At 47.1% G+C, this 16156-nt stretch overlaps 1 protein-coding gene across 1 annotated transcript in view; it reads right to left on the bottom strand.

Annotated features, from left to right (window-relative positions):
• Positions 1-16156, bottom strand: part of Galnt17 (polypeptide N-acetylgalactosaminyltransferase 17) — a 427390-nt gene that overhangs the window by 194150 nt on the left and 217084 nt on the right. The window contains exons 4-5 of the mRNA XM_013350719.2: positions 7548-7722; positions 2781-2978 (exon numbers count right to left, since the gene is read on the bottom strand). Coding sequence (XP_013206173.2) covers positions 2781-2978; positions 7548-7722 — 373 coding nt within the window. The remainder of the gene's footprint in view (positions 1-2780; positions 2979-7547; positions 7723-16156) is intronic.

The following is a 16156-nucleotide window of genomic DNA, read 5'->3' as shown; positions in this document are numbered from 1 at the left end:
CCCCCCCCCGTCCCCCGTTATCACCTCATTCTTTCAGTCATAGCGGGGGGCCAGCCTCTCCCTGTGCCTGAAGGACACGAGGGAGGAGGACCATTTCACTAAAATGTGAAACGTAATGTCTTTAAGTTCCGAAGATCATTGGGTCTTCACATCCTCTCTGTTAAAGTTTAAATATCTCTGTGGGCTGTACCTTGGCTCTCAGGTAATGCCTTCTCAGTGATGAGTCTACACTATGACTTACAGACAGCTGAGGGATCATTCTGGAACACTGCAGAAAGAGCTGAACTGGGCTACGACACAGCTTCCTTTGAGATGGCCCTCAAAGTCCACCTTCCGTGGTTTTTGAACCTGCTCATTGATTGTACCACTCTCAGGCAACTTTTCAGCTTTTGGTTTGAGACAGAAAATCAAAAAGACTTCTCAAACCCTTTCTCCGATGTGATGATGCTCCTGTTTTCTTTTTGTGGCTGTGATAAAATATTCCAAACAAAAAGCAACTTAGTGAAGGAAAGGGTTTGTTTGGCTTATACTTCCAGATCTCAGCCTATCACTGAGGGCAGAGGCTCAAGAAGGAACCGCAAGTAGAACCCTTAGGAAATGCTGCTTACTGGCATGCTCATAGGTTCATGCTTGGTTAGCTTACCAACACAGTTCAGGACCACTTGCTCGGGGAATGGTGCCGTCCACAGGGGACAGGGCCCTACTACACAAATGAACAATCAAGACAATCTCCCACCATAGGTCCATAGGCCAATCTAATCTAGGCCATCTCTCAACCGAGACTCTTTCCCCAGGTGACTCCAGGCTGTGTCAAGCTAACAGTTAAAGCTAGGGATAGGTTGTTAATTTTGGCTGTTGACTTGATTGGCTCGAGAGACATCTAGGAGATTATTAAAGCACATCTCTGGGTGTGTCTGCGAAGACTTCCAGACAGAAGTGAGAAAGAGGGAAGAGCCACCCTAAATGTGAGCAGCACCGTGTCACAAAGCTGGGCACCTGCTGGAATAAAAGGGGGTGGGAAGAAAAAGACAGCTGGAACAGACAATCTCTCTCTCTCCCTCTTTCCTGCCTCTAGGCTGTGAGCTGCTCCTCTCTACCATGCTGCTCCTGCCATAACAGACTTGCCCCTGAAATGCTGAGTTAAAACCAATCTTGTTTTCCAGCCATGTGTGGTGGCACACACCTTTAATCCCGACATTTGGGCAGCAGAAGAAGAAGGATCTCTGTGAGTTCGAGGTCAGTCTGGTCTACCTAGTGAGTCTCAGAACAACCAGAACTGCATAGTGGGACCCTGTCTCCAAAAAAAAGTACATCTTGTTTTCCTTAAATTACTTTTTCTCAGATACTTGTCATGGGAATTTAAAAAACTAACATATTTTGTTTATCACAGATTTGCAAACCAAGACAGAGCCTATACCCACCTTGCTTTCCTGCTTGATATGAAAAAAAAAAAACTTTCACTAAAGTCAGACTTGGAGAAGCTGCCCTTCCCACCTCTAAAGACTGAAGACAGAATTAATCCTATTTTAAGAGTTGGGGACTGGACTTCTGGGCAGTGGTGGTGTATTCCTTTAATCCCAGCACTTGGGAAGCAGAGGCAGACAGATCTCAGCAAGTCTGAGGCCAGCCTGGTCTACAAAGGGAGTTCCAGGACAGCCAGGACTGTTACACAGAGAAATCCTGTCTCGAAAAACAAAACAAAACAAACAAATAAAAAAAAAAAGAGCTGGGGACTGGGAAGATGGCTCAGTTGGTAAAGTGATTGTCTCACAAAAGCGATGTCCCCAGTTTGATCCCAAGAGCCCACATAAAAGCCAGGCACCACCATTGTAATCTCAGTAACGATGAGATGTGAGACACATACAGGAATTCTCTGGAAGCTCACTGGCCAGCTAGCCTGGCATCTTGGCAAAGTTCCATGCCAATAAGAAACACTGTTTCATTCGGGAGGCAGAGGCAGGCGGATCTCTGTGAGTTTGAGACCAGCCTGGTCTACAGAGCTAGTTCCAGGACAGGCTCCAAAACCACAGAGAAACCCTGTCTCGAAAAACCAAAAAAAAAAAAAAAAGAAACACTGTTTCAAATGAAGATGCCTGATGAAGATGGCAGACATCCTCTGACGTGTGTGTGTGTGTGTGAGTGTGTGTGAGCTTGGGATTGACAAGATGGTTCAGCAAATAATGGTGCTTCCCATGCAAGCCTGCCACCCACCCCACCTTTGATCCCAGAACCCAGACACAGGTGAAAGGGGAGCGCCAACTCCACAAAGCTGTCCTCTGACCTCCACAGGTGTGCTGCTAGGTAGAACGATGCTGCCCCCTCCCCCATGCCATACCCCGATCTCTAACCTGTCAATGCAACACTATAGGAAAAACCTTCGCAGATGCGATTTTATTGCCAATGGTGAGCCTAGACGTTGAGATAATTTAGTGTTTTCACAAAGGTTAACCAAGGGTAGGTAAGATTATAGACTGTGAAGCAGTGTAACACCCGAGGAAGGATGAAAAACTGGATTATTACCAATTTTAAACTTTCATTGCAGCCATATGAAAGCGGCGCCTAAGACGTGTAGCTGCTGCAATAAACTGCAATTGTCTCCCTCAGCCAGGAATGATGGTCCTAAGGCACCATCACTCCTCGGGGAGCTGCTTTCACAGCACCGCACCAGCCTTTGCCAGCCTCTCCCAGCCCTGCTCCGTGGCTCAAGCTGACCCTTGGGCCTGGGGTCTCCCTGTCCGGCAGATCTTTCCCAGCCCCACCAGAGCTTACTTGCCACAGACCTGATGGGGAGAGAGGGGTCGCCGGCGTCCCACCAGTCTTTCGGGGGGCTGATGTACATGCACCACAGCTCCCAGCTGTACCCGTGGGCGGAGTTCTCGTAGCGCTGCACTTCGAAGTTGTCCTGCTTGATGTTGTCGATGGAGGGGAGGATGACCCGCTTCCGGTTTTCCTGGATGCGGGACAGGACAGGCTCGGCCCTGCAAAAGCAGAGAAGGCACCATCAAACTCTGTCCCCTGGGGGCTCGCAGAAGGCTTGGAACTAATTAAACCCAGAGTCAGGCAAATCCCGACTCCCAGCTGTGCCTCCTCCAGCAAGGCTGCAGCCTGGCTTGAACAGGCTCGGGTTTCAAGGTGTTAGCTGGCTGGCTTAACCCAGAGCAGATGGTCAAACCACCGTGTGTCTGTGAGGCTGATCACAGGAAGGAATCACTTTCAGCATCCTAGAAGCTAAAGATGGCTCCTGGAAGCCGAGACATTAATCTTGCAGCTTGGACCAGAGCATAGACTTTGGAAAAGAGTCAAGTGGAAAAATCCCATTTCTTTGTGCTCTTTGGAAGAATAATGAGAACTTACAGCCGGCAACAATCTCTTTTCATTTGCAGCTATTGAATTACCTGTTGGCTCAGCTCATCTTTCTATTTAAAATGAGCAATAAAATATACCCTGGGCCGTTGACTGCCTCCGATACTTTTTACACACATGGTGGAGGTGGAAGCCAGAGGGAAATTATTCCCCTCAGCTTCTATAGCGTTCTCCCTCATGTTGTCACTGGAGAGAGTCTCTCTTTGTGTGTGTGTGTGGGGGGGGGGGGAGTTCTGCTCTTGGCAGTCAGCAGAAAGCAGAGCCACCAAGGAGCTTAGCGCCAATGTCACCTGTCCGGAGAAACCATGCCTCCTTCTTCTAAGTAAGGAAGCTCACTTTCTGCACTTTTAAAAAACATTTTTACTTCTTAATTTTTAAAATATGGTATTGCGTGTGTGTGGTGTTTTTTGTGTGTATGTAGTCATGTGTGGGAGAGCATATGTGTACAAGTATACATGGCTGTGCTCACATGCAGAAGCCAGAGGTCACTGTCAGGTGTCATTTTTGATCCTGATCCACCTTCTTCTTCTTGTTTTTTTTTAAAGATATTTTTGTTTATGTATATGTGTGTATTGTCTGCGTATGGGACTGCGTTCTCCAGGAGCTGGCCTTAGAGAAAGCTGGTTGTGAGCTGCCTGATGTTTGTGCTGGGAGCTGAACTCAGGTCCTCTGGGAGAGCAGCAAGTGCTTTTAACCATCAAGCCATCTTTCCAGTCTGGGCCCTCCATCTTATTTATTTATTTATTTATTTATTTATTTATTTATTTATTTATTTATTGAGACAGGATTTCTCATTCAACTCAGAGTTCATGGATCCCACTAGGCTGGATGACCAGTGAACTGCAGAGATCTTCCTATTTCTGCCTCCCCAGGGTGGGGATTATGGGTGCTCACCACTGTACCCCAGCCTTTTTTGTGGGTACTGGGAATCAGAACTCAGATTCTCATGCTTGCATCACAAGACCCCAACCGACCAAACATTTCCCCAGTCCCTCTTTTGCTCTTTACAATTGAAGAGCAAAATTAATATTTTAAGTGAGCCTTCAAAGTAATGGGTTTCATTGTGATATTTCCACACACGCGACGACAATACATTTTACTCTTTCTCTCTGTGTGTGGTGCGCGTGCACGTGTGTATGCAGATGTGCCTGCCTGTGCATCAAAGTGGAGACTAGAGGAGGACATCAGGTGTCCTGCTCTGTAATTTTCCACCTTAGTAACTCAGAACAGAGTCTGCCAGTGAGCCTAGAGCTAGCCTGGCAGCCAGTGAGCCTCAGCGAACCTCTTGTCTCCACCCATGACAACATAGGGGTGATAGGCACACACAGGGCTATCCCTGGCCTTTTTTTTCCCTTCAATAGCATCAGTGCTGGGGATCTGAATGCACACCCTCAAGCTTACACAGCAAGCACTCTCTCAGGGGACCCATCCCCCATCACCTTCAAACAGCGTTTCTACAGCCCAGGACCTTTCTCATTTCCTGATCCCCAACTCCACCCTGGAGTGTCCTGGGACCCTACTGTGTCTCTTCTACTCACCTAACAAATCTCGATCCCCCTAATGGGGAGTTTCCACATGTGAGTTGCTCTGCCAAAGAGATGTGGACATAAGTAAGAGTGTCAGGGCTGAGGGGAAACTTGGATAGCTGTCTCAAGGGTGGACTGAAGCTCTCCCCTGGCTCAGAGACTCTGTAAGTCTGACCGGTTGTCTAGAACTTTCATGACTACGCTGGTGAGGGGGCTCAGCAGGTAAAGACGCTTGCCACCAGGCCTAACAACCTGAGTTCCATCTCTGGGACCCAGATAGAAGGAGGAGAGAACCAGTTCCTGCAAGGTGTTGTTGGAACTCCACACATGCTCCCTGTCATGTGACTGTGAAGAGTTGAAATGCTGACGGCCCAGAGCCAAATTATCATGGGCTATGTGCTACTGGCTTGCTTCCCCTGGCTTGCTTAGCTACCTTCTTCTATGGCCTATAATCTACTTCTATCCTGGGCATCACCTGTCCAGGGATGGCCCTGCAGACATACCCGTAGGCCAATCTGATGGAGGCAACTCCTCAGCTGAAGTTCTTTCTCCCCAGGTGACTCTAGTTTGTGTCAAGTTGATAAAAATTAACCGGCAGAGAATGCATGTGCACACACATGTAAATGTTCATGTGTGCCAGGTAACGGCCTCAACTGTCATTCTTCCATCCCCATCTCTCCTGTTACTGAGGCCTCATAACCAGGCTAGACTAGCTCCTTTCCCAGCTTCCCCAGGGCAGTGTGCACGACCAACCTGGCTTTTTCACCTGGGTTCTAAGGTGCTAACTCAGCTGCTCGCACACCTTACTAACAGCTCTCTCTCTCTCCAGACCCGGGATGAAGGTCTCCCTAGATCCCATGACACGGAAGACATTCAAACGGAGCCACAGAAACACCCAGTTCAAATGCCACAGGGAGAATAGAGGCATCTTCAGTGTCCTGGGCCACCATGGAGGTTTTTTCACCCAGTAAATGCTGTCTCTAATTAGAAAACACACAAGGGTTTTAATTCAGAAAGGGACATGGGATCCTTTGGCTGAAGTGTAGAAAGGAAGTCGGCATGGCAAAAGCTGACATCAGAGCCTCGTTAGAATTAGACCACAGAGGAATTAGACTCTGCTAGCCCAAGTTAGATGATACCTTACAGGGAAGATGCCAAATATTGCCAGTTTGGAATGCCCATTGTGTTGACTGACGGGACTGTTTCAGTGTGACAATGGGAAATTCCGAGAGAGGAGCCATCTGAACCAGGCACGTCCCCAGCCTAGACCAGTGTCACAGATCCAGTAAGTGGCCAGGTGTGGTGGTGCACCCCTGTCATCCCAGTTCTCAGGAGATGGAGGCAGGAGTCTCACTGTAAATGCAAGGCTAGCCTGGGCTACGGATTGAATTCTAGGCCAGTGAGGGATTACATAGCCAAATGCACCAAAGAATGAATTCAGAGATCCGTTGCATTCCTGAGGGTGACTGAGAATGCACCACACCGAGGTAGAGAGGGGGGGCCATCCCAGCAGAGTGGGTGTCAGATGGGAGAAGTGGTTAGGAGGGAAAATGACAGAGTGGAGGTGACTGGTTGACAGGCAGGGGGTAGAGGCCAGTCTCTAGCCAAGAGAAGGGATGGGGAGATAGATTAATCGGCAAAGAAATTGCCATGCAAGCATGAGGACCCAAGTTCAATCCTCAGAACACGTGTAAAAAAGCCAGACATGGTGGCACACACTTTTAATCCCAGCCCAGGGAAGGCAGAGATAGGAGGATCCCTGAGTCTCACTGGACAGTCATTTAGCCTACGAGGTGAGATTTATGGCAGTGAGAAACCCTGCTTTGAAAACTAGGGTGGATGACACCTGGAGAATGACACCTGACGTTATCTCTGACCTCAACACGCATGCTCACGTACACCTGTACACGCATACATAGCTCCCTCTACCCCATACGTAACCCAGACACAGTTGGGTCCTTTGCCAGAGAAGTTAGTACTCTTAGCCACCAAGTCATTTCTCCAGTCCCTATCTGTTGCTACCGTTTTAGAGAAATGACTTAGTTTTGAGACAGGGACTCATGTGTCCCAGGCTGGCTTTGAATTTACTAACCATGACAATGATCATGATGCTTAATCCTAACTGTCACCTTGGCAGGATCTAGAACTAAAACAGATGTCTGGGAGGGCATGCCCGTGAAGTAGCTTCTAACTTGGGTTAACTGAAGTGGGGAGACCTACCCTCAGTATAGATGGCATAATCTTATGAGCTGGGGCCCTAGATTGAATAAAAAATGAGAAAGTGAGCTGAGCACCAGTGTCCATCTCTCTCTGCTCCCTGACTGTGGCTGCCTCTCACTCCTGCTGCTGTGGCTTCCCATGATGATGGGCCACACCCTCAAACAGGAGCTAAAGTTGCTTTCTTTCTTTTGTAAGTTGCTTTAGCCAGGTATGTTTGGTCACAGAGATGAGAAAAGAGACTCACAGACTGATGACAACAATAACAGTGTCTAGAAAGCCAGCCCATGATTCATTTTCTTGCTTTTGAACTTCATCCCAATGGCCTTCTCACCACGCATCCCTTCTCCTTTCTTCCAGTGGCTCCAGAAGAAACAGGTGAAATACCCCGCCTCCCACATTCAGCTCTTGCTACATAACATGTTTTGGCCCATGACCTACCAGCCAGCAGTGAATTCCACATGGGCATCGAAAAAGCCAGTGACCTGTCCAGTGGCCACCTTCCAGCCCTCGATGCGTGCTCGGATCAGGCCTTCTCTCTTTTGATTGCGTACCACCTTCACCAGCCCAGGGTAGCGTTTGTGGACATATTCTTCCAAGGGGGCCTTCAGCTCCTCTATAAACGACAAAAATGCAAGACATGCATGAATAAATCACCTTAGACCTGCATCCCAAACGCTGTGATAGGGCTGGGTAGATATTCAGTAGTTCAGAGTCCTAACACCTCAAGGAAACTGCCAGAGGTCCCACCACCCACACTGGCTGCTCAAAACCACCTGAAACTCCAGCTCCAGGGAACCCGATGCTCTTTTTTTGGCCTCCATAGACATCTGCATACATGTGTACATATTCACACGCAAATATACAAATATGCATAGCTTAAAAGCATTGAAAATAGATATTATAAAACATCAGGATATTTATACACCTTTAGAAAGTTTCTTGATTGCAAAAAGGGCTGGCATATGAAGAATTTTAACTCTCTGGCAGTTAGAAAGCTGGAATACATCTGCACATCCTCATCTAAGACAACTGTGTTGTGACTCATGTAACCAGTTAACACTGACTGTCAATTTGGCAGAATCTAGACTCATCTAGGAAGACATACATCTGGGCACATCTGTGAGGTAACCTCTTAGGTTGGCGGAAGCGGGAAGCCCCATACTAGACGTGGATAGCACCACATATGGGCTGGGATCCCGGACTGAATGAAAACAAGAAGGTGAGCTGAGTACCAGCCTTCATCCCTCTCTGCTTCCTGCCTGTAGGTGCAATGGGACCAGTTGCCTCACTCTCCCACGCCGTCCTCCCAAGGATGGACTGTGCACCCTCAAACCGTGAGCCACGATCAACCCTTCCTTCCTCATATCGCTTGTTATCAGGTATCTTGTCATTGCCGCTAGAAAAGTAACTAATACAGGGTGTAAAGGAAGAAAAGATGTTCCATGGAGAACTCAGTATCCTCTTCGGTAAGAAGCCAGTCTCTGCCTCCCTAGTGCTGAGATTAAAGGTGTGTGCCACCACCTTGTGCTTTCTGTTTGTTTGTTTGCTTGCTTGCTTGTTTAAGACAGAATCTCTCGCTGAACCTGGATCTTGCTGATTCAGCTAGACGTGGGGGATCCTCCTGCCTCTGCCCCTTCAGCGGCAGGCCAGAGGCATGCACCACTGTACACAGCTCTTTGATGTGGCTTTGCTTTATAGTGCTCTAACAGTTCCTTTCGCAGAAACTGTATAGATCTCGTGCACCTCCCTTGCACCTTAAGGATACCCAGCAGCTTTTGCCAATTTAAAGGCATGTGTTTTCACGCTGGCCTCTCTGTGTTGTGGGTTTTGTTCCTTAAAGGTACAGCCTTGTGGCTCCTGGAAGAAGAGAGGATGGGGTGTTCTGATGAACAGGGAGAAGTGAGGAAGAAAAGATAGAGCGTTATCGAAATTCCTGTCAGTCAAGGGCTGGGATGACAGGAAGAGAAGGTCTGCGCCTGGTCCCCTGACCCCAACCCCAAACTCATTTGTTTAAACGCTAACCCTTCCCCACTCCAGTACGGGCCACGGTGTGTATGTAGAAGTCGGAGAGCAACTTGCAGGAAGGAGTTCTCTCTTCCCAGCGTATGGGTCTGAGGAGGGAGCTCAAATGTCACACTGGCTGGCAAAGCTCTGCTATCCGTGAGCCATCTCTTAGCCTCTCACAATGATTCTTGCTTCCCTTCTTTTCCTCCACAGTTTAAAGGGATCTGAATGGGGGTTTCAGAACTGGGCAGATAGCCTGAGGAAGCCGCGTCAGAGATGTCAAAAAAAATGGCCACAGATGAAAGTGCTTCCACGAGCCACAGAAAGGAGCTATTTGAATTGGGAGAATTAAGGGAGACAGGGTAAAGATAGGCAGGGGGTAGGGGGTCGTGCACGCACTTATTCCACCCACATTGACACACAGAGAAATTTATCACTGCAGGGCAGGTGAACTCTTTCACCTGGGCAAAGAATGATAAGCTTACTAGAAAGCGGTTAATAAGGTGGCCTAGAGGAAACCCTGCCCGTGGCAATGGATTAAATACTATTCATTTGAAAATAGCTTCTGAGAAAGAAATGGGCCTGGGGAGATGGCTTGTGCTAAATCACTTGCTGCACAAGCATGAGGACTTGAGATTGGCTCCTCAGAACCTATTAGAAAGCCAGGCATGGTGGCATGAGCCTGTAATCCCAATAGTAGGTGGGGGAGGGTGGATACTAGAAGATTCCTTGATGGCCAGTCTAGCATCAGGTTTAGCGAGAGACCTTGTTTCAAGGTATTAAAGTGGAGAGAGATTAAGGAAGAAAACACCCAGTATCAACCCTTGACCTCAATACATGCCTACACAGGAGTGTATGTGTGCATATACATGCATATAACACACACACACACACACACACACACACACACACACACACACATAAAAAGGACCAGGGGTGCTGCTCAGTGGTAGAGCACTTCCACTCCCAACACTAGAAAAAGAATAAATTAAGAAAGACTAACACTTGATGTAAGTTTCTTTTTTCCTCAAGACAAACTCAAATAAGAAAACAAAAACCTATTTCTGCAGAGATAAATGTTTACCTTCCAGGACTAGAGGAAATCCAATACTAAATTGGCCAGGTGCCATTTGGGAATCCTTATGTGGCTGAGGGTTTTGATAAACAGTATTTGGGGGAGTTGGGGAGGGGGAGGAGGAAGCAGATGCCACCCATGATCAGAAGGGACGAGCAAAGGGGGGAAGCATCTGCTTCTTAGCAATAAAAGCAACAACTGCCATCCAGGCTTAGTGAAAACTGGAAATAAGAGGGTTCAAACTAACAGGGGAGGTTGTTATTACGGAATTCTATCCAGACTCCTAATGCTCCTCAGTGTTACGGAATACTCCCTTGGTATTCCCTTGTCTCAAGACCCTGTTCAGGAACAAGGGCTAACCCAGGAGACTCACTCCACCTACTTTCAAAAGCAATGCAAGAAGCCCTGGGCCACATGGACATGGGCTTGGAAGGTGGCCATTCGGCCAGGTACTGAATGAAGTTCATGGATCCACACTGCACACAACCTCACCTCTCCACCCTCACGGTCGTTAGGGCTGCAGGCTGAGAATAACCAAACCTCTGATCTCGCAACCTGTGGGTGCATAAAGAATTGGTCTGAGCTTGAGAGTGTTCTAGAGGGTGAATTTGCATGGCTGTCACTGGAAGGTCTAAGTAACAGCCTGAGAAGTTGTGTGCTCGTGCACCTGTGTTTGTGTGTGTGTGTGTTTGTCTGTGTCTATGTGAGTATGGGCACAGAACAAAACAAATCTTTAAAATATACAGACTATTTGTGTTTGGAAGTTTCTACTTAATTTTTAAAATATTTGCACTGTAATTGGCTGAAAGTAACCCAAACTGTAGAATGCAAAATTTCAGGTAAGCAGTGGATGACAACTGTCATGCCCAAATCAGGGTTCTATTACTGTTGCTGCCATCAGCCACCCTCCCTCCCCCCCAATCTGATTACTGACATCACTCCCTGCCGACAGCTGCTGAGATAAGGGACCTGCTGCTCCCTGGGAACGTGTGGGCTGTGGCAGCTGGGACTGAGCGAACAGCGCATATGGCGTGTTCCAATTAGAAAACAGAACAACGGGGGCTGCCTCCAAGCCAGGCATCCTCAGAGTCCGAGTCACCTGGGAGCCTGGGAAAGTGCAAGTTCCCTGGCTTGTCTTGAAGTTGGTGTAATAGAGCCAGCCTCAGTGGGGTTTGCTGAGGGGTCTTATGCCAACACAGGAAGTTTCAGAAGCACACATAACAAAAAGGTACCATTGGAAACGTCTGAAAAAATGTTTAGGTCAGTAGTCTTAAGCACACCCAAAGTGTCCTAGGAATGTTTGATCATGTCAATCATAAATCCCAAGTCCGCCAAAGCAGTGGTTCTCAACCTGGGGGTCGCAACCCTTCTGGGGTGGTAGAACGACCCTTTCTCAGGGGTCACTGAAGACCTTTGGAAATATCAGATATTTACATTGTGATTCTTAATACTAACAAATTACAGTTATGAAGTAGTTATGAAATAGCAATGAAAATCATTTTAAGCTGGTGTGTGTGGGCGTGGTCACCGCAGTGTATCAAAGAGTTGCAGCGGTAGGAAGGTTGAGAACCACTGTTCTAAATATGTCATTTTCCCCTGCCCCAGCCCCTGGTGACCACTGATATCATTTTCTGCCTCAGAGTTTGCCTCTTGTGTCTGCTAGCCTTGCTCACTCTTGAAGTATTTAAAAGACATTTTATCTCCCATTGTTGTGGAAGGGAAGAGAGGTGGTGTGTGTGTGTGTGTGTGTGTGTGTGTGTGTGTGTGCACGGGTGTGTCATGGCACACGTGTGGGGGAGGCCAGAAAGCAGCGGCATGGAGCTGGTTCTGTTCTTCTACCTGCATACGAGCTCCAGGGTTGCACTCAGGTCACTGGCTTGTGTAACAAGGACCTTCCCTTGCTTAGCTGTCTTGCCATCTCAGTCACTTTTAAAAAAGATAATTATTTTTTATCATCTTGAAATATGTGTGTGTGTGCGCCCGTGCATGCGTGTGTTCCAATTTGTGTTAGTTTCATTCTGTTGCAGTAAGAAATCACTCTGACCAAAAGCAACTTAGGGGAGAGAGAATTCATTTGACTTATACTTCCTGTTCCTAGGCTGTCACTGAGGCAAGCCAAGGCAGGAACTTCAGCAGAACCCTGAAACAGGACTGCTTGTAATTCCACGCAGCATCACCTCTGACCAGAGAACTCACTCTCAGCCAAGGAATTCGATAGGAATCACCAGGGATGCTCCTTGCTGCATCTCCAACAGGTTCATGCTTGTCTGGCTTTCTTATACAGCCTGGGACAACCTACCCAGGGAATGGTGCCACCCACAGTGGGCTGGGCTCTCCTATATCAATAGAAATCAAAAGAATGTTCCTTCCTGCAACATGCCGATTGCCAATCTGACCCGGACAGTCCCTTAATTAAGGCAGCTCTAGGCAATGTCAAGTTAACAGTTAAAGCTAAGTAAGACACTACCGATCAATTTCTCCATGGTTGATCCTTGCTCCTGGTCAGCTCTCTGCACTCTCCTGGGTCACCAAAAGCTACCACCTATCTGGAAGGATCTAATATAACACTTAGATAAGCTTCCTCCTCCCAATGGGACCTTCCAATAGGAAGTGTTCATTGTGATCCCTACTTAGATCTCAGTGTTCAGGTGGTAGAGGCAGAAGAATCAGGAGTGTGGGGTCATCCTCAGCTATGTGAATTTGGCCTCAAAACAAAATCCCTTCAGGCTGGGTGAGTGGATTGCAGCACTGCATACCTGCATCTTGTTAACTTTCCAGTATCAGCCTTTGATTGTACCCATGGTGAGGGCTCCCCGTTCGCCAGCACCAGGGTTTAATGACACTCAGCTCAGAAGACACAGTTTTATCACAGACACTCATCGGGATACTTTACATTTCCTGAGCATCATTTTTTTCCTGAGATATTTTCATATCTTATGTATGTGCAAATCAGTTACAAAAAAAACCCAGACTTAAAAATCCTAGATTCCCAGGTGTGCAAGGAAAGATCTTTATGCCTAAAATAACCAGCCCACTAACTATAAAAAATGCAGCCAAACCAGGACCAATGCCTAGCTAATCTTCACAGCCGCCTTGATTGGATTAAGATTTCCTGAGACACATCTTTGGGGTATGTCTGTAGAAATTTCCAGAGGTGAGATGATTAACAGATGGGGTGGGGGAGCCCATCTTTAATGGTAATGGCACCCTACCATGGTTGTGCATGAAGGAGGTAGGGGGCATGAGACTCAGGAGTCACCAGACCCTTCCCCGTTGGTGCTACAGAAGCAGTAAAAAACACTGGGAAAGGAGAGGACTAGCTGAGCTGCTGGGAGGAGAACCGTTGGATCGCCAGCAAGCCATGCAAGAGAACTCCGGGGATGGGCTTGTTGTGATGCAGCTACACCTGCGTCATCCCTGCCCTGTACGTAACCAGTCACCCAATAATAATAACACCTAGAAAGCCCAATTAATAACACCAAGAAAACTCATTCGTTTACCAGTTGGATTTCGGTAGAATCGTTATTTTGGTCTGCTATGTATTCTCTTTCTGGAGTGAATAGATGTATGTGTTGTGTCCGTCTAGGAAAGTCACACACAATGCAGGCTGCTTAAAACGGAAGAAGATGAGAAAAACAAGCCAGGTGAAGGCTGACGCACTATTTCCCGTAGCTTCCTGCTCCACCCGGATCAGAGTGAGCCACCCTGTGCCCTCTATCACTTGACAGCCTCCCTCCAGCTACCGTGTGGACCACCTCAGCTAAAAGCCCCTTAGCCACCATGTGTTCCCCTCTGTGATATACCAATAACAATGTTTCTAAATATTATCTTCAAAATGAGGGGTTGGGGGTAACGGAGACGGCTTGCTGGGTGGAGTGCTTACTGTGAAGGCCCGAAGAACTGATTTTGATCCCCAGAGCTCATGGGGATCAAAAAGTCAGGCATGAGGCTGGAGAGAGGGCTCGGCGCTTAAGAGCGTGCATTGTTCTTACAGAGGACTGGGGGTTGGTTCCCAGAATACACAAGGCAGCTCGCAAACTACTTGTAATCACAGCTCTGGGAGATACAGCACCTTTCTCTGGACTTCAAGTACACTCACATTCTCGTGTGCACACACACGCACAAGCACACGTGCACATGCACACACACAATTAAAAAGAATGGATTTTGGTATTTTTTTTTAAGGCCAGGTATGCATAGTATCGTGGCTTATAATTCTAGCTCTAGGGAGGTTGAGACTGGTGGATTGTGTGTTCCAAGCCAGTGAGAGACACTGTCTCAAAAACAATCAAAACAAGGCCAACAATGCCTGAAGAACAGCTAAAGTTGTCCTCTATGCCCCTGTATGCGTGATTACGCATCCTGACACACAAGTGCTCCTTCACACACATACACATCTATATACAAATAAATGAAAGAGGGGCTGGAGAGGTGGCTCAGAGGTTAAGAGCATTGCCTGCTCTTCCAAAGGTCCTGAGTTCAATTCCCAGCAACCACATGGTGGCTCACAACCATCTATAATGGGGTCTGGTGCCCTCTTTTGGCCTGCAGGCATACACACAGACAGAATATTGTATACATAATAAATAAATAAATAAATAAATAAATAAATAAATAAATAAATAAATAAGAAAGAATATTTAAAAGTTAGGATTTGTTTTTGTCTTTTAAAATAAATAAATTCAGATTTGTGGGGCTGAAGTTTATATACGTTGGGAGATTCCTTTTTATACAAGAAACAAAAGCTCTTATTTTTATACTTTTACAAAAGTATGGGCTGGAGAGATGGCTCCGTGGTTAAAAGTGAACACTGCTCTTGTAGAGGATCCAAGTTTATTTCCATGTCAGGATACTTAGAATCACCTGTACTCCAGTTCCAGGGGATCTGACCCCCCTTCTGGCCTCCACAGGCACCTATATTCACATACGCACATGTCCCATACACATAATTTAAAAATAAAATAAGATAATTTCTTTATAGAATACATAAACCTATAGGTGGCTGTGAAGTGTATCCCGAACAAGGAGGAGTCAAAACTGTAAGCCTGGTGAGAGGGGCTTTGGAAAGACAGAGTTTCTACCCTGACAACCATTGTTTTTTTTTTTAAACATCCCAAGCACTTGGCTTGGATGTATCGCTGATGAAATATTTATATTCCCAAATTTCTAATGAAGCTGAGTAAAAATGTCAGCTAATCAGGAAAGACTCCAGAATATACCATTCAATGAGATTAGACCCCCTTTCATAATCTAATGAGAATGTCTCACACACTTTAGCAAGCCATGATTCTTTCTTTAATGTACCCCAAGACTTTATTGAGGGCCATTGGTGACTATGACTTTACCTATTCCAACTCTTCCTGCCCTCTTGGCAGCTCTGTTTAAGTGAAAAGGTTCTGATCATCACTTTATAGATAAGGAAGTGGAGGTCCAGAGAGGGTGTTTGTCACCCCAGTGACATAAGATGGGAACTGAACCCCTGCCCATGCATAGTGGAATGTGTCTGTAACATCAGTATTTGACAAGAGAATTGTGAGTTCAAGGTCAGACTAGGCTACATAATGAGACAAAGTCTCAAAATAAAATCTAAAAAGGGACAAAGGATATAGTTCAGAAGTAGAAAGATACATAGAATCCCCCAGTGAGGGGCTGGGATGTAGTTCTGTGGTAGGGCACCTGCCTAGAATCCCCAGTGAGGGACTGGGGTATGGCTCAGTGGTAGATCCCTTGCTTAGAATCCCCCAGTGAGGAGCTGGGGTGTGGCTCAGTGGTAGAGCCCCTGCCTAGAATCCCCTAGTGAGAGGGGCTGGGGTGTGGCTCAGTGGTAGAGCACCTGCCTAGAATCCCCCAGTGAGGGGCTGGGGGGTGGCTCAGTGGTAGAGCACCTGCCTAGAATCCCCCAGTGAAGGGCTGGGGTGCGGCTCAGTGGTAGAGTACATGCCTAGAATCCCCCAGTGAGGGGCTGGGG

Source organism: Microtus ochrogaster, chromosome 2, assembly GCF_000317375.1.
Source record: "Microtus ochrogaster isolate Prairie Vole_2 chromosome 2, MicOch1.0, whole genome shotgun sequence".
NCBI classification, from domain to species: Eukaryota; Metazoa; Chordata; class Mammalia; order Rodentia; family Cricetidae; genus Microtus; species Microtus ochrogaster.
This window is presented reverse-complemented; position numbering and strand designations above follow the sequence as displayed.